Below are 25,819 nucleotides of genomic sequence, written 5' to 3'. Positions count from 1 at the left end.
AAAGTTTAATTAAATTGCTCCCCTAACCAAGAAACAAAATAAATGGAATCACACTTCAAATTAAAATGCGGTCAAGACAAACCTCAGGTTACATAGAAGATATTTCTGAATAACATCAATATATAAAACATATATTATATGTATAATTATATATAATATAATACTATGTAACCAATAACAACAATGAGTAACAATTCACATTTCCTAAAGTCTAAGCTTCTACAGGCATTATCTTCACAATAGCTTGGTAAGGCAGTTAAGTGTTAAGTACAATTATCCCTTTCACATCTCAACCTTCCCCATCTCAGTTTCATATATCAAGGATCAGCATAAGAAATTTAATAGAATTTTGGGGAAGTTTTGTGGAAGAGACAAAGCCAAAAGTGCAGAAGATGACACAGCCTATGACCAAATATCTTACCCAAACTTGATATAAAGGCATCATAAATACCTCATAAAAGAAAAATAAAAAATTCAGACTTCTTCTCCAGTAGGAAGGGAGAACCAAAAAAATTTATGAGGATTTTTCAGCCCCAAGAGCTTGGGTTATTATCCCTGTTTTACAGATAAAGGAACAGGAATCTCAGGGAAGGTGGAAAGAACCTGAATTTCACTCTTGCTTCCTGTGTGATATTGGGCAAGTCACTTCATCCATTTGGGATTCGGTTTCCTTTGTCTGCAAAAAGAAGGGGGTAGACAAGATAACCTCTAATTTCCCTTCCAGCTTTAAATCTATAACTTTTCACAGGATCTTGCATCTTGGCCAAATCCCATAGCTAGTTTAAGTATGAAAGGAAAGATTCACACAGATTTCTCCTGGTTGCAATCCCTCCATTCTTTCAATTATCTTGTGTTCCTCAGTGCCTGATTAAAAACAACAACAACAACAAAAAAAAAAAAAAAAACAAAAACAAAAAAACTCTGTAAATGGGAGCATTAAGACTATTAAAAAGTAAAGCTCTGGGACATCTCACCAAAATTTAACAAACGGAATCCACAGAAACTTTGACTCCAGTCCCACACTCTGAGGCTCAATATGTAGCAATGATCCTTAGTTTTCAAAAGGTTATGCCAGGGAAATTAAAGTTGTAGCAGACCCTACCAATCAATTAATATTTACCAAGCATCTGCTTTGTGCTAGGGTCTTTGCTAAGCCGTGGGGGTGAAAAGAAATGCAAAAAACATGATATCTTAAGAATAATCAAGGCTCCCTTACATATTAATATGTAAGGAGCTTATATACTGAAAAGACGCCATGCAAGTATCTAAACATACAAGATAGAAAATGGAAGACAGCCTTAAAGAGAAGGGTACTGGGAGTGGTGGGGAGAGGCTGGGGAAGGGGGAAAGTGCTTTCTGCAGAAAGCAATATTTGAGAGAATCTTGGAGGCAATCAAGGAAGCCAGAGAAGACAGACGTGAAAGAGAGAGAACATTCTAAGCGTGAGGCAAAGTTATTGCAGTTATCTATCCAATTGGGAGACAGGCAAATTTCACCAGATTGGCGTCTAAAGGGGAATAAAGTATAAGAAGAATGGAAAATTAGGAAGAGACCAGGTAATGAAAGATTTTAAATACACAACAGAAGATTTTTATATCTGATTCCAGAGGTAACAGAGAATCCCTAGAATTTGTTGGGGGAGGTAGGTAGGAGACTGAAATGGCCAAACATGCTCTTTACAAAATTTACTTTGACAGCTGTGTAGAGAATGAATTTGAATGGGAAGAGACTTGAAGCAGGGAGACTAATTAGGCTATTGAGAAATATTCCAGCTGTTTCTTGGTAAAGATCTATAACTGGTTGGGAACTATATGAGTAAGGGGAGCTGTGTAAAGAGAAGGGGAGATATATAAAGATATATAGATATACACACACTAGATGCTCAAAGTAGGAATGACAAAACAGCAACAGATTATCTATGTGGAATAAGGGCAAAAGGGAATTTGGGAAGAGGGGTTTGACTAAAGATAATGAGTTCTGTTTTAGCCACAACAAGTTTGAGATGCTTGTGCACTATCCAGTTTGAGATGTCACAAAAATCTTACTGGAAAAGTTAAGGCTGGACATGTAGATGTCGATCTTCTTTATAGATAACTGAACCCATGGAAGCTAAGATCATGAAATGAAAGATGGTATAGGGGATAAAGGGGAATTTTTAATTTTCTTTGCAACCTGCTCCTTCCCCCCTTTTCCAGACTTCTTATTTACTCCCCTTCACAATCCACCAATCCAATGACACTCAACACCCCATCTCCTGATTCTGTGCTGACTGCAGCATGTTTGGAATGTTCTCCTTCCTCATCTCTTGTCTTTTGGCTTCCTTCAAATCTCAGCTAAAATCCTACTGCCAGCCTCTGTCTTTCCCCTGCTACTAATTTGCCCTGTATATGTCTTATATACTTGTTTATGACTCTCTCTTCCACCCTACTCCATTAGAATGGGAGTTCCTAGAAAGCAGGAACTATTTTTGCCTTTCTTCATATCCCCAGGTGCTTAGCTCATGGAACATAAGAGTCTAATAAATGTTTGCTGATAACTTGACACCCACTTTCAGTGGGTGTGACCTAGCTAAAGATCCAGCAAAGAAAACCAGGAGCTTAAAAAAAAAAAAAATTAAGAGATCAGTGACATGAAAACCTATATAGAAAGGAGGATAACTGATGGCATGAAAGGCTTACAACAAGAGCAAGGATGAGGATTAAGAAAAGATTATTAGATTTGGCAATTATGAGATCATTAGTGATTAGGACAGAGTAGTTTTCATTAAATGATGGAAGTCACAAGTCAGATTGCAGTTTGGAATCATGTGAGAGGAGAAAACAGAGACAGTAAGTGTAGATGGCTTTCTCAAGGAATTTAGCCAAGAAAGGAAAGAGAGATATAGGAAAACAGCTAGCAGAAACATCAGAATCAAGGGTTGTTATTTGTTTTGTTTTGTTTTGTTTTAAGGTTATAGAGGTTTTAAGTACAAGTCAAGTCCAGTGGAGAATTTTATGTTTGTTTAATGAGGACCAGCCTAGTTAAATTTGAAGAGTCTCTTTACTGAAGTGACAAATTTCTCAATTATAGTAGTAAGCTGTCCTCCCAGCTCTAAATCAATGATTTATGAAATATTAAATTGTGAATGCATTTACATTAGACTAAGAAATTACTTGCAATGACTTTGTAGATCCTTGGAGAATTAAGGTTTTTTTTAAATAGCCTTTAATATCCCAATGTGCTTGGTACTTGGGGTGGGGGGTGGGGGTGGGGTAGGGAGTAGGGGTGAGAGAAATGTCAAAGAAAAAGAAGAGGGAAGGGGAAAGAGAGAAAAAGAAAGAGGGGGGGGATGTAAGGGCATATATAGAGCACTATTTCTTTAGATTATGCCAGATGAGCATAAATCCTGGTAGGTCCCACCAAAATAGAACAGCTTTGCATTCAGGCAGGGTGACAGATTCTCTATGTCTTGGGCACCAGCTTAGTGAGACTTGTCACCAAGTTAATTAAAAGAGGGAAGAATTCTTTAGCCATAACAGTTTGTGAAGATCATCTAAGACACAGAAAGGTTACAATCTATATTGGTAAAAGAAATAACCAATAGACATAATTATGGGTTCTTAAAATATTAAAATAAATTATTTAAAAATATAAACACAAAATATGTCATGGATTTTTCCCCCCTTTTTTGTCCAGACTTATGATTTCCTCTATGTGGGGATTTCTCTGGCATAGAGAACTCTCTCCACTGACATAACAACTCATCTGAAACTTATAGTCTCAGAGTTTCTTGGGTCACTGAAATGTTTCTCAGCTTGCTCATAGCTACCTACCACAGTATCAAATGGTTGAGCTTGAACTTGGGTTTCCCATTCCAAGGTTGGTCCTCGTATTCATTACACTAAAGTACTTCTCAAAAGTCATTTAATCACACATAACAATTTTAATGAAAATGTTAAGGTTTTTTTTTTTTAACCCCCCCAAAAATAATTTTTTTTTTAATGAACATAACAGTGTGACAAAGTAGAAAAAACACAGGGCTGGGATCAGGGAGACAAAGTTCTGGCCAAATACTGGCCTTGTGATCCTGAGAAAACTACTTTCTCTCTGGATTTGCTTCCTTTTCTCGTATGCAAGCACAAACATTTGTTCCACAATAGCAGCTACTTTGCACAGGCACTAAGAGTGGCAAGACAGATTAGGAGTAGGGGAAGGTAGTGTGTTCATATGCCTCCCAGAAATGGGGCTGGAATAGCTCTTCAATGTGTAATCTCTACATAAATCAGCAGATGGCATTCCAAGCACAAGCTGCTCTAGCTCCCCTCCAATGCTTCAAACATGAGTACAAATAAATGGACTCATTGAGATTGCCCTCTTTCCAACTTCCATTTTATTGACTTGATTGAGGGTCTGTCCCATCTCATTTAGTCTAGTCTTGAAAATGCAAAGGTTATGATAATTTATTCCTAGTATAATATTCCCATCTCCTCAATTGAGCATTATCTGTAAAGACTACACATTTGCATCATGAATTAGCATACATTTGCTGAATGGAGTAGAAAATAAAAGATATAACATTAAAACTACTAAGTAGTGTTGAACAGCTCTGATAAAGTTCTAAGATCTCCACTCCCTAGTGGTTGCAACTGCTGTCACTAAAACCCAAGTTTTCAACTTCACCTTCCACCAAGGGAATAGATGCACTCAGACAGTTTTGCTGAAAAGAGTTTTCAAGCATCCCTCCTCACAATATCTAAGTCATAAAAAGAGGTAATGGAAGTCTTATTACAAGCTGGGTGTAAACCTCATTCCAGCTCCTGGAGAGACAGCAGCCACTTTCCTGATTCATCACCCAGATGAACCCTGAAATCTAACAATCTCTAGTTATTCTCTCTGATGTCTACCATTATTATATCTTGCCCCATTAGCACAGGATCCCAGGAACTCAGGCTGAAAAGCTCACTCTCCATGTTATATCTAGTTTGTTTTCCCTTTATAAGGCTCTTTCTGGTGTGAGAACAATCTTCCAATTTTGTTTTTAAATGTCCAATTACTAGATGCTACATGACCCTTGAATGTCTCATTTTAAGCTAATCTTCTGAGGATACATGAAACACATTTCCCATTCCTTTAGAGCCTTGGGGTAGGGAAAATGATGGGTCATTTTTGGGAAATGATGGGGAAAAAAGGGGGTCAAATACAAAGAAAAGGAAACTGTTCAAACCCAAGTTGGCTCAAACATGGGCTATCTATAAAATGAGAGAGTTAGATTATAAGTATCTCTTAAACTCTATTCAGTTCTAATACTCTACTTTTATCTGTTGGTTTAATTGGGTAATATGGTTCTTACTTGAAAGAAGTCCTGACTCTCCAAAAGTAGGCTGAATTTTAAAGATTTTCTCTTCAGTCTCTGACACCAGAAGCCAAATGTTCAAGGGTCTGGCTGTTCTTACTTGTCTGGAAGAACACCTGTAAAGGCCACCACATTTTCCAAACTACCTTCACAGGACTTCTGGACAAGGGGCAATGAAAAGCAATTATTGGAAGATGGGAAAATGAAAAGAAGTGTTTCCTTAATTTCAAAACCATATGGAGGACCATCCTTCTTCTTTCCCATCTTGCAGAAATCAGACAGGAAGCTGTTTCTAATGAAGTTTAATTCAAAATCTAGACATAAGTAATTCCTACCTCATAAAACTTCTTTCATCTAATGTTCTCCTTATGAATAGATATTTTAAAGAAAATGGGTCCGAAAAGAAGGGGAGCCCCAAAGCCTTTGTCCCAATTTTTGATATTCTCATAATCCTGAAATGGTAGATCAGGGAAAGTTGGTAGAGCTTTGATATTGAGGCAACTTGTCTAATTCCAGGACAAAAATCTTCCTTCTTCAGCCTCTTTTGTACCTAACCCATACAAGAATTGCCTAATTCTACATGAGAAAGCCTCCAGTAACTCACAAGAAACTAACTCTTGGGTAGATTTCCAGGAGATGTTTGCAATTTAATTGTACAGGTCTAAGTGAAGCTGTGTGGAGATATTCTAACTGGTGGGCAATTGGGCACCAATGCATCTTGCAAGCAAAGAAAATATGAAAGCAACAAAATTAGTCCGTGCAACATAACTAGTTTCCTTGGTGGGACAGGAAGCTGGGTAAAGGGAGGTGCCCTCAGTCCTCTTTGACTTTCCTTCCTTCCCCTAGACACCAAAGAAGCAGCAGCTCCTCCCACAAAATTATGCCAAAGAGAGATTCATTTTGGTTAATAAGCCCTGCTTTTTAAATGCAAATATCCTCTGGGAAAATTAAGCTATTAGTCATTCATACCTTACAGTAAATGACTTCAATTAGATAATCAGATTGCCTGAAAGCTAACTGAGATCTTCAGGAATGGAAACTTTGATTGAAGGGACAGGGTGGAAGGAGGGAAGTGCTTAGTATATTGCACAAATAAGAAGCAGGGTGTAAGTTGGAATATTGTTCACACTTATTAAAGGACATCAACACATATTTATATTGATTATGGTTGTCACTGGTGAACATTTATACTAGGCATGTTTGTTGAATCAAGGAAACATGATTCAGTGTAATTCAAACTTCATATCTGGGGGGTTTGACTTTAATTAAAGCAACACATTCTGCAGATAATCAGCTCAATTTTTTGATGACTAACCCTATCTAGCTGGAGCAATATATGCAGATACTCACGTTAAGTTTTGGAAAACATTCCAAGGGAAAATGTAATTATACTTATTGGAGGGGGGGAAAAGATAACCTTGGCATCTATTTTGCAAAGAACCCATCATAGACTGTCACATCATAGAGAAGAGAGAAGAGAGGGAGAGAAGAGAGGGAGAGAAGAGGGAGAGAAGAGAGGGAGAGAAGAGGGAGAGAAGAGGGAGAGAAGAGGGAGAGAAGAGGGAGAGAAGAGGGAGAGAAGAGGGAGAGAAGAGAGGGAGAGAAGAGGGAGAGAAGAGGGAGAGAAGAGGGAGAGAAGAGGGAGAGAGAGAATACCTCTTGTCAAGAAGGTAGTCATCCTCTTACATAATCCCCTTGGAATTCTACAAGTGGGGAAAAATAAGGAAGACTTAGGCAGACCTGAGAGAAATAAGAAAATATAGAAATTATCATAAGAGTCTAACAATTCTATATATCATTGTCATTTTTATAAATTCATGGAGTATTGATCAGATGATTGACAACCTTCTGCCCTTCCCAAAGTAGGCTTTTATTTGGGAAACAGGATAGATTTCCTTATATTGAATATACTGCTTCCTTTGCATTTACTAGTACTACTCCTGTCTTCTGGAGTAACCCAGAAGTCTACTCTTCTTCTTCTACAATTGATATGGTCAAATATTTGACCAGAGTTATCAAGACTTTTCTTTTTTTTGGATTTATTCTCCCTTTTTCTTTTTACTTCTATGTAGGATGCTTTCCTCATCATACTAATTACCTTTATAAAATGTTGTTTCCTGGATTAAACACAATCCTTCAGATGGGATAATAAATAGTTCAATGGAATGATTTAAATTAAAACTAAGACTGGAGACTTCTGGGTCGTGTGAGCATCAACATAGTGGTCTAGATATTTTCTCTCACCCTCACAATCTCTCAAACCTCTCTAAACAGAAATAATGTGCCAAGATAAAACAACTTCTGCTGTCTCTACAATCTAGGACAACCAGAATCTAAAAGAAGGTAATAAATACTCAAGAACTGATCTTCACTAACCCTGAATTCACTCAATAAACATTCATTATCTTCCACACTAGTGATAGGGAGACTTCACTAGTAGACCAAAGGATTCAACACAGGCTTTCATCAAAACACACTTCTCTTTATTCCAGTCACCTTTTTGTAAGCCTGAGGGACAGAACACAGTATCTAGTTGAGAATAATACTAAGCCATCCAAAGTCAGCTGGAACAGAGGCTTAAGCTGGTCAAACTTGAATTGCCCAATGTGGAAGAGGCTGAAGCATTTTGAGATCCAGTTCCCAAGAAAATCAAAATCAAAAGGAAGGAAGTCAATGATAAGGAAATTAAGAGGGAGATTAAGTACCAAAGATTTCAGAAAGAAGACTCAAAGACTTTGATCATAAACAGATAAATCAATAGGAAAAACAGTTACAACAGACTGAAATACAGCCTTCAGATCTAGTAACTGAATATAGGACTAATGAATAAATATTTTCAAAATAAAGGGAAATGATCCAACACCTGACAAAACAGAGGACCCTGTGGAATTTTAGAACATAAAACCACAATGTTCCTGGGTGATTTAAAAGAGAAATGAGAATTATTAGAGTATGTTTATGTCCAGAAAAAATAAATAAATAGAATAGAAAAGCTTGAATTTGCAATGGCAAGCCTCACCCAGGAAATAAAAGAGAGGACAATAGATTGAGGAATGCAAATACATGGAAGTGAAGGACAACCTATAAGAAGAGAAGTAAAAAACAAGAATATTAAAAGAATATATATTCACTATGTGACCAAAACATATGAATTTTTAAGAATAGATACATAGAAATAACCTAAGGGATCATAACTTTCCCAGAAGAACTTGACAGGGCAAAAAACCTTCATAGAACAATGAAGAAAATAGAAGAAAACCATCCAGAACTTCTAAAAGAAAATAAAAATTCCGATTGAAAAAAAATTCACAAATGACCTCCAGAAAAAAAGTTCGAGGTCGCAAAGTCACAGAGAATGTGGTTAAATTTAACAATGCAATTCAGTAACAAGGAGTTCTTCAAGCCACCAGGAAAAAAGACCTTCAAATACAAAGTGAAGTACATAAGACTATTCTATCCCCACTAGAAAAAGGAGGAAGGAATGGAATAATGTGTCCCAAAGAATACTTGAGCTTAGGATGCACCTCAAGGCAACTTATTCTGTAATTATAAGCTTAACCATACAGGAAAAAAGATAGATGTTCTTTAGAGTTTGAAAGTTTTAGAGAGAAAAAAGAAACTGGGGGGTTTATTTTACTCTCAAACACCCAAGAAAAACAGAAATGCAAGAAGAATGAAAAAACACAACAGGCAAGGACAGCAACAGCAAAAGAGTAAGAAATGAAAGATTGGTAAGAGACATTTAAATGTGGACATATATATAAGTAAAAATAATGTCATATATATATATATATATATGATATATATACATATATGTATATATGAAAGCACACCAATACATTGTTGGTGGAGCTTCACATGTAAATGGCATTATTGGAAAAATGGATCATTTTGGAAAGCAATTTAGAATTATGCAAATTAAATGTCCATTAAAATGTCCATACTTTATAAACCAGAGACTCCATTACTGGATTTATTTTAATCTATGGAAGCCAGTGATTTTTTAAAAAGTTCCTATATATTCCAAAATATTTATAGTAGCCATTTGTGTGATAGCCAAGAATTAGAAGGGGTAGTCAAATAGTGTATTGGGTAGAAAGAATGTCGGGCCTGGAATCAGAAAGATTTATCTTCAAAATTGGCCTCCAATACTAACTGTGTGACTCTGGACAAGTCATTTAACCCTGTCTGAATTAGCTTTCTCATTTGTAAAATGAGCTGGAAAAGGAACTATCTTAGCCAAGAAAACCCCAAATGAAGTCACAAAGAGTCAGATACGACTGGAAGAAAAAAAAAAAAAAAAGACCAAGAATTAGAAATTAAGTAGATGCCATCATTTGGGAATGACTATACAAATGATGGTACAGAAAAATAGTGCTATAAGAAATTAATATAATGATTATGTAGAAGCATGGAAAAATTATAGGAGATACTGGAAATGAGAGGGAAATAAGCAAGAACTAAGAAAATAATGCATATAGTAATTACAACAATGGAAATGGAAACTCCAAGTACACAGTAAAAAATTAAAACTATAGGTAAAATTATAAAGATCAATTAGGATTCAAATGAAGAGATATGAGGTGGGAGGTACCATTGGCTTATATTTAGCTCATGGTCAGCTAAAATCCTCAGATCTTTCTCCACATGAAAGTAGGTCTTCCTTATTCTGTACTTTTAATTTTTTTAATTTAAACAGATTGAATCAAAGAAAGAGTGCAATAGTTGTACTTTCGTCCTGTTATTTATCTATCAGGAGCCCCTATTGCAAATAGATGACAATTCAATGAGCGGTTTGCCCTTCCTATTGCATGTCATAATTTTAACAATATTCACTCCTGAACAATTTCTCCTGGATCGATTGCTTTTTTCAAGAGAAATCAGATCAGCAAATAACCCCATAAATTTCTGAGGCTTACTGTAATCAGTACATTGTCATCTCCCAACAGAATCATCTGGGGATCCCAAGGATCTATTGTGTACCCTTCTTCTTCCCGGACTCTACATAAACTCTACCTTCATCTTTATAACAATGGTGAATACCTGCACTTCCCCCGTTTTATGCCTCCCTTAATATTGATAACTAAAGGATCATTAAACAAAATTATCTCTGTGGTTGCTCCTCTCAAAGAATCGTACATGATTTGAATAAATGCATGAGAGATAATAATAGAATCCTTCAGCCAGGTTCCCTCTACAATTAAATGCTTTTTAAAATTAAACAATAGACAAAGCATCATCTTATATTCTCTACACCTCCTGTTAATACAGATCAGATCATATTCACCTTTGTGCTTTATAGTTTCAAGTTCCCTTTGTTATTGTTATATAGATACCTAAGGCCATAGGTAATGTTCCTGACCAGCTTCCCTGTTATTTTTACTTGAGAATTACTAAGCACCCACCTGCATTATGTTGTTTCTTGCTTTGCCTTAAAAGTACAAAGAAGAGTCAAAAGACAGCCATGTGTGTGGTCTATCATGTACAATTCAGCCATTTTTATGCTCGAACTAGTCCTAATACCTGGCTCAGCAACAAAATCAGGTCCAAAAAAGATTTCCTCTCCTTAAAGGGAGAACCCAGAGTGGTGTGATTCAGGAAAAATTGGAAAAGGAAAAACTAGAAAATGCTACTTTTCATATATTTGGCACTTGAAAGTAAATATCATTATGGTTTAAGGATATTAAAATTTGTATCACAAACAACAAAAGTGTCATTATCAGCCATGACAATGGCATTTGGTTAACTCTAGGAATTTTCACTTGCGCCTTTTCTAAGTGAACAAGTGCTATATAACATTAACTTGAATGCCAGTCTTGATTCATAGGAGAGGAAAAAAAAAAAAAACTGTGGGGAGGGGAAAGCAGAAGAAATGTTCTTAAATTAAAGTAAGGAAGGGAAAAATGCAGACCTGCCAATTCTGTTTATCTGCTAGGTTTTTTTTAATCCTTATAACTGATGCATTGATATGGGAATAAGCACCAAAATGAACTGCATTTTAAAAAAACTAATAGGGAGAAAGGGGTTAACAGTTGAACTCACAGTTTCTTGCTCTTCTCCATAAACCTTTAATAGTAGAAGGTAATGGATGGATCACATACTATATATATTTTTGATACTGATTTAATGAAAAGGGGGGGGGAGGAAAGAAGCACCCCCTCAAATATCCTCAGTCCTCATGGCAGTTTGCCAGCTGTACCTTATATCCCTGTGCATTCTCTGGGTGTGACTGTGCATCTATTCTCTGTGTAGAATGATATTGTGAAATGGAGGGATGGAGGGATGGAAATGGATGACTTCTGGAAGTCTCCAAACCCATCCTTCTATCTGACCCTTCTAGTTAAAGAGAAACCACTTACTTGTACTATCATTCAAGCAGAGGGAACACAAAGAATAAGTTGTTACAGAATTCCACTTTCCATTCCCCTCTGCCAAGAATATCAGTACTATAATGGCTTAGGTGCAATTATACTCTTTCCATATAAATCCCCAAGTCTTCCCTCCAAAATGAAATAACTGCATTTTTTGGAAAGTATAATATTTCAAGACTACTAAAGATTAAGACTGAAAAACTCACAAATAGAAAATAGCTTCAGACTTAGGATGAATCACTTACTTCCTCTCCAAACTCTCCAGTGTCCTCCCTCCTCACCTCTGCCTCTTAAAATATGGATTCCTTTAAGGCTCCCACAGTGAAGCCATTTCCAGATAACTGATTTTTCATGCTTTCTCCCTCCTCAAATGATGGTAGGTTTACTTATCTTTCTTACATGTATTTCCACATTAAAAAGTTGCTCTTTGAGGGCAAGGATTATTCAACACTGTCTCTTTATCCTTAATGCTTGGCTTGTAATAAATGCTTGGTCAATTCAATCAATGCCCTATGGACTGAATCTCACTCTCTCTTTGGGAAAGTTTTGTTTGTATCATTAAAGACAACACACAGAACAGGAGCTGTGATTACATTGGTTTGCTTCTAGAATTCCACTTTCTGCAAGATATCTCTTTGGGCCCTCCTTAATCTCTCTCAGATTATTGCCTATTTATCCTTACATATAATTTATAATAGTTTTTTCGCATGTTATCTCCTTCATTAGTTCCCTGGGCTCCTGGTAACTGAGCCTAATTTTTTTTTTTTAAACTTTCTTTATATCCCCAAGATTCTGTGCCTGGCACAGAGCAGGCATTTAATAAGTCTTTAATGACTGGACTGTACAAAGCTCTAAAGTAAAAGAAATGCTCACTTACCAATGGAGGTCAGTACCTTTTCTGCAAATTTCTGCAAAAAAGAGTGCTATTACTCTACCTCATGTGTGTTTTATGTCATTTTTTTTTAAATTTTAAGCTTCTACCATAGGTATATGTGTTTTTTAAAAAGTAGAATTATTTCTTATGAAAATAAATTTATAAATATGTAAATTTTAATATAAAAATATTTTCAAATTTCAAGTAAAAGAATGACATTTTGTTATTTTTTTATTGTTTATTTTTATTTTTTTTTATTAACTTAGAAAGAGGAAGTAATGGCTTACCTTTGTTAAATTTTAGAAAATAAAGACAATCTTTTTCTTCTCTTAATAATAGTACTTTCTTTAATTTTTCTGGTAAAAAACATTGAGTTTTAAATCTCTTCTTTCTAGGAGATAGGGAATAAAAAGGACTACTACCCTAAACTATGATTTGAGATAAACAACTTAAAGGTTACTAGCAAAGAGTTTCAATGAACACGAAACTATCATTACCTCTATACAAAACAACATTAAACACCTACTGTGTGTAGATACAAGCTTTAGATAAGACCTATTCCTGATTTTCAAGAAGCTTTCTTTCACTCTAACAGGAGGAATAATTCACAACCACAGGTAATCATATTATAGTATAAAGAATTATAGTACAAAGTGTTGGTTTTAGGGGGGAAACCCTACCAAAACATAGGAGACATCCAGAAAGAGACACCCTTTGAGATGGACTTTACAGGATGGGTGAGAGAATTCCACCTACTAAACTGTAGGTTTCTTGAGGTCAGGACCCACCAAAGTTAATCAGCTGCTAGATGGCACCATAGTGCAGTGTTGGACATGAAGTCAGGAAATCTCATCTACTCGAGTTCAAATCTAGCTCCAGACACTTACTAATTGTGTAATCCTGGACAAGTCACTTAAACCTGTTTGCCTTAGTTTATTCATCTGTAAAATAGGCTGGAGAAGGAAATGGGCAAGAAAAGCCCAAATGGGATCACATAGATCCAGGCACAACTGAAAAAAAAAAACTAAACAAAGTTAATGCCTTTCCTTAAAAACAGTGTTCCACAATAAACGTCAGTAGCAAGGAAAGAAATGTCTTTGGTAAACTAACTGGTTTTTATTTTGTAAGAAGCAAAGGGGGGGGATTCAGGGATGATATACTATACTTTGGTATACTGGTTTTAAAAAATTTTTAAGGTGTTCATTGAGAGAGGCATTAAATAGATTGTACAAACTAAGGGAACTTATTTGTGTGGAGCCTACAGCGGTTCTGATGTAAATTTCCTATGTTTAAGCTGTTTATTTCAAAATCATAGTTTAGGGAAGCAGTTCTGTTCCATTCCCTACCTCCCAGAAAAGAGAAATTACAATTGTAGGGGTTTAAAAATTCCACAGCATTATCAGCCTCTGATCCAAGAATAAAACAAACCTCCGTGTATATGTGTGTGTGTACTTGTGTGTTAGGGGTGGTGGGTTGTAAATTCTTACTTTCCACCATGTGCAGGGGATGTGGAAAGTCAGAAAGGGTAGAAGCTTGTTAACGTGGGTTCAAATTGGGATAATTTGTAAACTGAGAATTAACTCTTTCCCAACTCCCACTGAAAAAATGTTTATAACCAAAGCTACCCTCCAGCAACTTCTCAATGAAGAACAAAGAACAATAACAAAAAACCTCAAACTTTTAATAGAAGGTTTACAAAAGTTTACAAAGGCTAGTGCTTTTCCTCCCTTTCTTTAAGGAATCCTTTGCCTGGCCATTAAAACCCGAAATTGGCAAACAAGATGACAATGAGAACCTGGACTTCTCTCTGGTTCTCTTCCTCCTAAATGTAACGAAGTTTTGGTGAAATGTGGCTTCAGGGCTGCTGGATTCTCATCCAGAGACTTAGGAATTTCTCTTCCAAAGACCCTGGGTTTAGAGGTGGGGAGACATGCACTTCTCTGGATGAAGGGAAAGGAGACCTACCCTTGCTTCATAGCATCCAGGGCAGGGTCTGCTGCACACATAGATAGAATAGCAATTCCTTTACTTAAATTATGTGTGGATCGAGGGATATATATACTATGCGTGAGAAGGTAATTAACTGCAAGCATGGTCTTGTTACCTGAGCTCAGTATAACTTAACACAATAATTATGAGAAAGGATATTAGAGTATAAGAAAAATAAGAAACCTTAGATATCATTCAGTACAAACTTTATAAATGGAGAAACTGAGGTCCAAGAAAATAAACATTTAAGGTTATGACAAACTGGATGGATGGCAGACCCAGAACTGGAAGGTGCTCTGGAGTCCTGGGTCATGAATTACAATACTTTCCAGAATTAAATCCTAAAAGTCTATTGCTTTTATCCCTAAAATTTATTGCAGTTGATTTTATGTTCTAGGTGCATATGTCACAGCATCTTTAGCAGATAAGGACTGATCATTGGCATTCAAAAAATAACTTGAAAATAGTTTGAGATTCATTAGTGTTTCTTTAAGTGCCTAAAAATGAGTTCTATTGGTAGGTAGAAAGGTATATATATGTGTATATATATAAATTTTTTTTATATACCTCAACTTTCTCCAAATTTCAACAGTTAAAAATTGGATTCTATTCACAACACTGTTATTAAAGATTTTATATTAACATGTTGCCTTGGATAATATTTAACTAAAAATTATAAACTCCATTCCATGATGCTTATATCTTTGAGTTTTACTGTATCTTAAATAAAAACTATCTAGGCTTTTAAAAAAATAATTCAACAAATGTTAAATATATATACATGTATATGTATATATATTTGGTCTTCAAAAATTGTTCAAAACTCCTTGATGTTTATTCTGATCAAAGGATTCTATTTAAGAGATTCTTGGCAGTGAAAAATAAGTGCTGACCACAATCAAGAACAGAATCCTCATTCCTAACTTTCAGTTTAATAATCATCAATGCAATTGGTTCAATATAATAATGCTGTTCTCAAGGAATTTTTGAAATTTTTGTCTAAATTTCTACATTCTCTCATAAGCTTAGTTTCTACCAAATGTATTTATAAGCCAGTTTTTCTACATACTTAAGGCCTAGGAAACAAATGAGGTCTTTAAGCTCTAAACAGAGAAGTAATATGGCCTTTATGATTCCAATTTTCCTTGATAGGATTAAGTTATTCATCTGAATTAGCACAGGGTCCTTAGAGAACTAGGCTATTCACAGAACTGAATTAAAATTTTCTTTCAGAGAGAGAGAGAGAGAGAGAGTGAGTGTGTGTGTGTGTGTGTGTGTGTGTGTGTGTGTGTGTGTGTGTGTGAATAAATAGTCTTAAACAGATTAAGAAAAGCAACTTGGAAGTCAGGAAACCTGTAAAGTCCCACCTCAAACATCTACTGACTGTGTGCCCTTAGCCAACGTCACTTAAGCTTGTAACACTAAAATTGTAAATAAGGTACTTTGCTCCAGGAGGAGTTCCTTGCTGCACTGGAAAAACGAATGGATTTAGAACCAGAGACTCTGGGTTTAAATACTAGCTCAGCCATTCATTTGGGACACCCTGGGTCTCCCGTATTTACACTCTGGGTCTCAGTTTTTCTCATTTGTAAAATCACAAGGTTAGAAGAGATAACTTCTAGCTTTCAGTCATTTTTTTGAGTTCTCAATACTAATGACATCACAAGTCAAGATCTCCCTAAAAAAATATGGCAATACACACGTGTATGTAAATGTGGATATACATGTATTTCTCATGTATACATGAAATATACACACATATATAAGCTAAGATTCCTATATACACATTTCACATGTGTGTGTATACATATATGTAATATGTGTGTATACGTATGTCAGTGGAGTGACTTAATCCAACAATTCTGGGGAGCAATTTGGAACCACGCCCAACGGGTGATAAAATTGTGTTATACCCTTTGATCCAGCAGTGTTACTACTGGATCTGTATCACAAAGGCATTATAAAAAAGGGAAAGGGACCCAACATGTGCAAGAATGTTTGTGGCAGCTCTTTTTGTAATGGCAAGAAACTGGAAACTGAATGGATACCCATCAATTGGAGAATGGTTGGGTAAATTGTGGTATATGGTTATGGAAGAAATGATAAGCAGGCTGATTTCAGAAAAGCCTAGAAAAATTTAGATGAGCTGATACTAAGTGAAATGAGTGGAACCAAGGGAACATTGTACCCAGCAACAAAAAGATTGTGATGATCAACTGTGACGAACTTGGACCTTTTTAACGATGCCGTGACCTTTTTAACGATGCCGTGACTCAAGGTGATTCTAAAAGACTTGGGATGGAAAGTACTGTCAGCATCCAGAGAGAGAACTATGGAGACTGAATGTAGATCAAAGCACATCATTTTCACCTTTTGTTGTTGTTTTGTTGCTTGGTTTCTCTCCTGGTTTGTTCCCTTTTGATCTGATTTTCCTTGCACAGCATGATGAATATGGAAATATGTTTAGAAGAACTGAACATGTTTAACCTACATTGGATTGCTTGCTGTCTTGGGCAGGAGGGAGGAGGGCAGGAAGGAGAAAAATTGGATACAACAAAGTTTTGCAGGTAAATGCTGAAAACTATCTCTGCATGTATTTAGAAAAATAGAATCATATGGGGAAGGGGGGAGAAGACTGCCAAATCTTTTTGAGGGGATAAGGGGATTATCTATTCTCATGATAATGGAAAGGTAAAAACAACACTGAATTACCAATTGGGAAGGAAAGGTGAAGGAAAAGCACTGGGTAGGAGAGAAGAGAGAGACCAGTAGAAAATTAATACAGGGTAACAAAATAAATAGCAATAGTATGATTGATTGATTCCAAGGTGAGAGGAATATGGTGCTCCTGAAGTCAGTATCTACTATTGAAAAAACAGCCCTCCAATCATCCCTTCGTCTGCCTATCTGTAACTTCTCTAAACTTATTAAATACTTAATTCTATTCAATGCACTGTGCTAAATATTAGGTAAGATGCAAGGATAAGATGTACATGGTCCTTACAAGTTTCAAAAATCTCTGAAGAAAGTATTTTGTATGGGCAAATGATCTCCTAAAATGCCTATACATTTTCACTGTAGCACACAAACTAGAGAGCCAAGCAAAACTATTCCATCCCCAAATGGCTATTTTTGCTAAGACTTTTACCAAGCCAACTATATCCTTAACTTGGAAATTTATACATAAATTTCGAGAAAATTCTATGGCAGTTTCTAAAGTACTGTACTTTCTTCTCTCTGAATCCTTATACACACCATTGCTTTGGTACTACATATTATAATACTTAATTATATGCTATCTTGGATTGTTTGCTGTTGTTTCATGCCCCCGTGTGTCTTGTCTTCCCAACAAGGCAATAAACTCCTCAGAAAGCAGGGCCCTCCAGGGTATCCCACAGCATCTAGTTGGGACAGATATCCATGATTACCTGTTGACTGCTTTAGCACTGGGCAATGAACATTTTTAATAAATCCCAAGGACCCAATCACCTTTTTAAAGCTCACAGCTTCACAGTACAACCATCTTAAAAACCATTATTCTTCTTTCACAGTACATGTGCCAAGTACTAAGGAACAAAACAAGACATGTAATCACAGGCTTTTTCTGGGCACCTGAGGTCATCAGTAAATGAGTCCCTCCCTCCTCAGAACTATCTTGGCTTGCCAGCTGCTTAAAGGGCACTAATGAGGGTATTGGCTTATGCCACTATTATATTTTGTCTAATGAGATTCAACAATCAAGTTCTACAAATATTTATTCAACACCTACTGTATGAAGGGCAAAAGGCAACTAACATAAGTCTATAGAAGACTGACCTGAGTTAAGGAGACCAGCGTTCAAAGTGGATTCTAACAGTGGAACCACTGAAAAATCATTTAAATCTCTTAGTGCCCCTATATATTCGTCACAGAAGTTATTAAAAAGTAGCCAATTTGCATTTGTAGAGGAGGTTTCCCTAAAAATCTATTCACTTAACCAGGGTAATAACTGGACCAGCTCTCACTCACCTCCCTGAACTTCAAGGCATTGTGCAATAGAGGTAAAAAAAAATCAAAATAAAGTAATATTTGCCTCCAAAAGGTTTAAATTCTACTAGGGAAATATAACATGTGCCTAAATAAATACAAGGCAAATAATAAAGGGAGTCAAAGGATCATGAGATCATGGATTAAGACATGGAGGGGACCTTTGGAGGCCAGAGGTCATTTCACAGATGTGAAAAGTAATACAAAGCGATTAAGAAATCACACTAAAAAGTTAAAAATTGCACACTAGGTTGTTAGGGCAGTGTTGCTACCAGAAGAGGAAAAAAAAAATCAGACAAAATATTGTAGGAATAATTTGAGGAAAGAGAGAGCACAAACAGCTGAGGGTATCTAGGAAGACTAGGCACAGGAGGCAGCACCTGAGGTATATGCAGAAAGAAAGAATCTGAAAGGCTGATATAAGGAAGAAGTGTATATACACTATGTGTAGAGAACAGTGGACAGTGATAGATCACTGCAGTGATTCAGATGAAAAATTGGAGGATGATTATTTTGTTCATAATCCTTCAAAATCTCGGTCATCAAAAGGATGTTGTGGAGAACGAGGAAAAAGCAGGTTCATCAGCATCACTAAATATTTACCGTGTATTGCCTGGGTGGTTAGATATCATATTGACCACCGAGAACATTAGCCAACACCTATAGTCAAGATTTATAATCTAAGGGAAAAGAGAGAGGGGAAATCTGATGAATCAGCAACCAACATGTATATAAACATAGATACGTATAGCATACCCACTTTTATTCCTTAAATAAGCCTCCGTTAGTAAAAATATGCTAAAACTAAGCATCTGTGTATAGTTACTATTAATCAAGGAAATTTCTTGGCAGTGGTGTTTACCGAAGCCTTCAATGATATTGAGTCTTCTCTCTAATTCTAATTTGAGATGGTGTCTGCCCCTCCCCTTGTCTTTCTATTCCTATTTCTTTATTTTTAAAATGTGGACCATTTGTAGTTGCTCATTGTGACAGCTATTGAGGCAAATTGAGTCCTGTTATCCGTGCAGCACTCACAACTACTGTAAAAACCAAATCAACAAAATTAACTTGAGGAAAAAAATATAGAGTTAAAATTTCATCTCCAAAATGCGTTCTCTAATTTAGTAGAAGCTTCTTGCATAGTTTTAGTCTACCTGTCTAGTGCACTTAATGCACGATTTGCATTATTAGTATAGACTTGTGAGTCTGGTAGTTTCTCGCCGATTGCTAGGGCTAAAGAGAAACCCCCCGGTGCAGAAACGTACTGTACTGCAACCAGGACATCCCCCTGAGGTCAAGTTAATTTAACCGTCTCCCCCAGACAGACCTTTCGTTCTTAGGCACGTCCTACGCCCCTTACCCCACCTCCCCATGCTTACAAAGGCAGAAAACTCAAGAAGTCTGGGTGAAATTCACCAGAGCCTGCCTTTGGGCCAGCTATCCATGGGACTTGGAAGCAACAGTATAGGGATGCTCGCTCGCTCGCTCTCCAGTCACTTACTACTTCAAAGAACTAAAGAATATACTAAAAAGCAAAACTGCTTCTTTTTCAGGGGCCTCGTTTTCCCAAGAAGTGAGAAAGTAGTTACAGTCGCCTAGGGTTAAGGCGAAAACCGAAAAATCCAATTCAAATATCGGAGCCCAAGAAGTTTTAAGAAGCTCAAGGGTTACAGCGTCCCCAGTAGCGCGCTCGCTACAAACTCAGTGCCCTTTTACCCGCACCCCCGTTTTGGTCACAGCTAGAAAAATAGCTGGACCCAGCAGGCGATCCACCCACCACCACCAGGACGAGTGGGGCGTCCGACCCTCCAGCCGCAGATACCCTCCCCCAAACTGTGGCGCAGGACCAGAGCGGCCGCTCAATTCCCTCTTTCCTTTCACTTATGCGTATCCCAACCGGCGCCAGATAACCCGGAGCTAAGCCCCGGGAGGTGTCCTGGCAAGTGGCCGAGGTTGCCGAAGGAACGGTAGCGCCTTCCCCTTCTCTCGCTTCCCCCAAGCTGGAAAGCACGGGACAGACTAGCCGCGCGTCCACAGCACCTAAACTTACCCACTCCATCTCTCTAGCCCTGAGGGGCGGTGTCACTCCGCCCGAGTTTTGGACTCAGCGGCGGCTGCCCGGAGCTATCTTCCTCTTGGGACTCCTCCCTGGGAGCCTGAGGCTGAGGCGGAAGAAGTTTAAATGGGACCGCGCCCGAGTGCGCACGGGGAAGGGTGGGACTGGCCGACTGTCACCCCCCCCTGCGGCATGTCCCCGGCTGCGCCGCATCCGGACGGGAGGGGCCCGCCTCCACCCTCCAGACCGGGCTGGGCAGAACTCGCGGCGCACCTGGGACTCATTTGTAGGCTGCCCTAGGGGCCGCCGCCCGCCCCGGGCCCTCCACCTGTCCCCCGGGCCGAGTTACAACAAGTTCGGAGGAAACCAGTGCGTTTAGGGAGATACCTCCTGCACAGCTGGGGCAAGTCCAGGGCTGTGACCTTGGCGTTTGCAGACAAATGCCACGGGGCAGGAAGCTGCAGTCTAGAAGCACGACCTCAATGAGGTCGCCTGAGGTTGTACCTCGTGCCCTTTCCCCCCAAACCTAGATAATTGAGGTCTCTGAAAGAGAGACTTCATGTGTGCGTCCTTTCTCTTTAGAAGGTCGGCGAATTAAAAAAAAAAAAAAAAAAAAAACTTTATTGGTAGCAACTGGCCAGTTATTATTTGCTAGCTCTAGGTTTCTTGCACAGCTATCTGAGTACACCCACATCTCCCTTCTCAGCCCCAAACTAGCGGCAGCTCCGACTATCGAGGGTATTTCAGCCACTGGGAGCCAGACTCCTCAAAATCACTCTCACCTCTAGGGCCCGAGAGAGCCCAGGGCTCCCAGCGGAAAACTGACCGCTAGGTTCGGGGAGGGGAAGAGTAAGCGCGGCCACTTTGAGGTAGGAGATTGGCGCACCCAGGCACTATCTCATCAGCTGAACCTGTTGGCCTAGCTTACTATGTGTTAATGTCGCCCTAGATCCTCCTTCCTTTAAAGTTGCCGGCTCTGGGGCCAGTGTCCAGCTGCTTTCTAAAGACTTGCACAGCCTCGAGGACTCTTCGAAGGTGTTGTAATTACACCCGGCAGCGTTTCCAAGCGGAGAAGAAAAGCAAAAAAATTAAGTAACCATTGGAGCAGTGTGCGGTCCCCTGAAGAACTCAGAGTTGTGGAACTAATGACCTTATAAAACAAACTGATACTATATCTTCTTTCAGTACTTTAGGCTTTAAGTGACTTTATGAGTGTCTGCTTCAGATGCACGATCTCACCCTAGAACGTTAGGCAATTAAGTAATATTTACCAATAAGAATTTCCGGTCACTTAAAGACTGACCGGAGGAGTTGTGGACCAAGGGGCAACATAGAAGCTCCAAGTTCCACCTAATACCTAAGGCATTAATTGCCAGGAAGTGCTCTGCCCGGAGAGTCATTATCCCTGTCACAAACAAAGAAAACATTTTCATATCAGAAGAGTGAAAAGTGTAGTAACTACCTTTTTAGGGATTGAGAAGGTAAGCATGGAGCTGCCTGTTGCCATGGATATGGTGTTCTGTTTACAGGACTGTTCTTTTCCTAGCAGTTAAAGGGTTTAGGAACCAATAGGAAACTATTTTCCCACAACATTCCACTAGGTTTATAATGGGTAAGTAAGTTAATTGGATGTGTTTCGGTGCTTGAAAAAAGTTAGGGAGAAAAAGCCCTGAAGCATTTCAGGTGACTTATGATAGTGGTTAAAACGAGAAAAAAAAAAATCAAAGCAAAGAACATGTTTTCTTTATTGTCTATGGCAGGAAAAGCATTGTGTACCTTGTGAGGGGAGGTGGGGAGGACAAAGAGGTATAAAAACCTAATACCTGTCCTCAAGAAGATTACCGTCTAGTAAAGAAGACAAGACATAAATATGTAGAAAGTTAAACAATAAAAATTTAGTGATCATTGAACTATTAAATGACTTTCATTCGATTGTGAATACACAATGCTGAAAAGTTTTTCCTCTAATTAAACTTGAAACTTAATTGGGATTTGGAATACAAAGTTTTAGAAAAATGATTTTTGAAAACTATCTTTACATATATTTAAAAAAATAAAATACTATTGAGGAAAAAAAACTTAATTGGGTATGTAGTAATATTTCATTTTATTTGAATAATACCTTACCAGGTGACAGAACACTTTCATGTAATCATTTCATTCGTTTTCATATTCAATCTGCACACCAGCCCTTCAATTGTAGAGATGAGAATTTTTTCACTTAAGATTACACAGCTAATAGGAGGCAGAAATAGGACTAAGAACCCAAGTTTCTAAGCATCTTAGACCAAAGAATGCTCTTGCTAATTAATAAAGCTGCCTTTCACTCTTCTACTACAAGTCATGAGCTTTTCCTGGATATTCATAAAAATAGGTGGAATAATTTGCATAGAATTAGGTGGAATACGTTAATTAATCTTCCCTGTTTGTGAGAGGTGGTCTACCTGATTCCAGTTATCTTCCACTTCTCTGACATTCCCACCATATATCCTTAAGGCTACAATGGAAAAAAAAATGCACTTCTTCCTATTATCATTAATGAGTTTGTCAGATTTACTTAACCAATACCCAGGGGCTTGAAAATGAAAGCTAGGAAAGGTAAATTTCAATGGAAAAGAAGGCAATGACCAATCTTGATTTCAAGGGACTAACATAGATAGGATCCTAAGTAGCAATGAGGGGAAAACTAAGGTAATGAAGTTTTTTGAAGAAAGGAGAATGGAGAATACCTAGAATACTTCATGAGTTTGCCTGAGGGTGATTTATGTCTTTAGCATTTTCTTCACTTAAAAATTGAATCAACTAACACATTTTTAATGAGAATCTATTTTGTGCAGGGTATTTTGCTAATTATGAGGTGGTCAAAAAAGGAAAAAGTCATTGCCATAATGGGCTTACAGTTTACCTGGAAACAGAAGTCATATATACAAGATAAAACTATAAGATAGTCACAAATGCTTAGGTCCAAAAGCATAAATTGCTATATGACTTCAAAGGAAAAAGAAATGACTCAACTGCGACTCAAAAGTCTAGAGTTTCAGCTGTTTGATTGGTAGTATGACCTTAGGTAAATCATTTCAATTTCTCAGCTTCCGTTTCCTTAAATTTAAAACTTATTTGTTCCTTAAGATTAAGAATTCAATTCAATTTTGTGTTTGGCCCCATTACTTAGAACAGTGCCCAGCACATAGTAAGTACAAAATAAATGCTTATTGATTGACTGATGAGGAAACTGAACTAGATTATTTTCAAGGCAACTTGCAGTTTTAGAATTCTATGGATGAGTGTTCCAAATATAGCAAGTTTATGCCTGTGCTTCAAATACTTAATTTCTCATTCAACAGAAATTTATCATAAACCTACTATGTGCAACTTAATTTTTGTTGTTGCTGTTGTTTAGCCTAGCACTGGAAATACAAAGGCAAAAACATGAAACTATCCCTACCTTCAAGGAATTTAAATTCTAATAGGATTTATCTTTGTGTATCCATATATCTTCTAAATGAATGTCCATTATAATCCTATGTCTAACAATCAGAAGATAACTATTGCTTGATTATTCAAGGTCGTTATGAATGTTGTAAATTATAGATACATAAGACATGGGATTTTGACTTAGCTTGTCAGTCATTGCGTTATAATGAATCCTCCCTCTCCCCCCCTTACTGTTATCCCAGTTGGCTAGTTGTCTACAATGTTGAAGATAGCTACCTCTTGAGAAACTGGCAATTAAACACAAAAAGAAATGCTAAATGCCGCTCATCTTTCCCCCCCTCAAACCCAATGGGCAGCAGATATGGCATTTGACAACTTTCATTCATGATCTAACTATCTTTGCCCTTATAGGGTCTTTGGATACTGATTTTGATGGGCTTCTTCAAACTTTCATTTCTCCTTGTTGGATTTAAGACTACTCATCTGTGTTTAAATTTTCTGGCCTTGAACTCATGCCTGCTAGACAGCGACTATTTGCCAGCCCCTCTAACTAAATTAAAAATGATCTTGGCCATTCTTTGTCTCCACCAAACTTCCATGATTTTTAACTGGAGATTAGATAGATAGATAATCTCCAGATAAGAAATTTAGACATTATATATGTGTGTGTGTGTGTGTGTGTGTGTGTGTGTATACACACACACACACACATATATTAAATTAGCGTTTATTAAACTATCTTGTAGACCACTGTATGTAACAAAGTATATGTAACCAGTATCTGATACGTTGGTGCTTAATAAATGCTTATTGATTTGACTAAGTACTGGAGGATATATAAATGTAGGACACTCTGGGATACTCTTTCCTTTGCCTCACACTGGAAGGTTGGGTTTCCTAGAAGACAGCTACCCCTGCTACAAAGTATTCTCTGGATCCCTGTTCCTAAAATTATAGTTCACAAGTTTCTAGTCAGATGACACAATTTGATTAGAATAAAATAATTTAATAGAGTAGCACTACAAGATTATTTATATTAGAACATTTCTCCCAAAATCTCTCCCGAAAATATAGGGCAGAGAGGGAGCAAGTATAGGAATCACTCATGAGGACCCCAAGTGGAGGATCAACTTACACCTCCAAGTGCCATAGAGCTCCTCAAGTCTTAAGATATCCCATCCCTAGTGAGTAAAACCAAGAGAACATTGGACACAGCAACAATTAGATTATGCAATGATCAATTCTGATGGATGTGATTCTTTTCAACAATGAGGTAATTCAGGCCAGTTCCAACTGTCTTGTGATGGAGAGTGCCATCTACAACCAGAGAGAGAACTGTGGGAATTGAATGTGGATCACAACATAGTATTTTCACGTTTTTTGTTGTTTGTTTGCTTGCATTTTATTTTTTCTCTTTTTTTTTTTTCATTTTTGATCTGATTTTTCTTGTGCAGCATGATAAATGTGGAAATATGTATAGAAGAATTGCACATGTTTAATATATATTGGATTACTTGCTGTGGAAGGGAGGGGTGGGGGAAAGGGAAAGAGAAAAAAAAATTTGGAACACAAATATTGCAAGGGTGAATATGGAGAACTACCTATGTATATATTTTGAAAATAAAAAGATATCCCATCACTGTCCTTCACTGGATTCCATAAGTTTGTAGAGTGTATGACTAGGCTAGGATCTCTGGGCTAGCCCTCAGTTGAGCAGAGAATTTTTGGTCATCAGG

At 37.5% G+C, this 25,819-nt stretch overlaps 1 protein-coding gene across 2 annotated transcripts in view; it reads right to left on the bottom strand.

The window, feature by feature from the left end:
- BNC1 (basonuclin 1) overlaps positions 1–22,160 on the bottom strand; it is a 178,219-nt gene extending 156,059 nt beyond the window's left edge. The window contains exon 1 of one of the 2 annotated variants that reach the window (XM_031955671.1): positions 22,111–22,160. In XM_031955671.1, the coding sequence (XP_031811531.1) occupies positions 22,111–22,155 (45 nt within the window). In that variant the 5' untranslated portion in view covers positions 22,156–22,160. Of the gene's footprint in view, positions 1–20,642; positions 20,935–22,110 lie in introns of those variants that run through there. The other variant, XM_031955672.1, reaches the window with a different exon arrangement.
- Between the last annotated feature and the right edge of the window lie 3,659 nt (positions 22,161–25,819).

Source organism: Sarcophilus harrisii, chromosome 2 (genome assembly GCF_902635505.1).
Source record: "Sarcophilus harrisii chromosome 2, mSarHar1.11, whole genome shotgun sequence".
NCBI lineage: Eukaryota > Metazoa > Chordata > Mammalia > Dasyuromorphia > Dasyuridae > Sarcophilus > Sarcophilus harrisii.
This window is presented reverse-complemented; position numbering and strand designations above follow the sequence as displayed.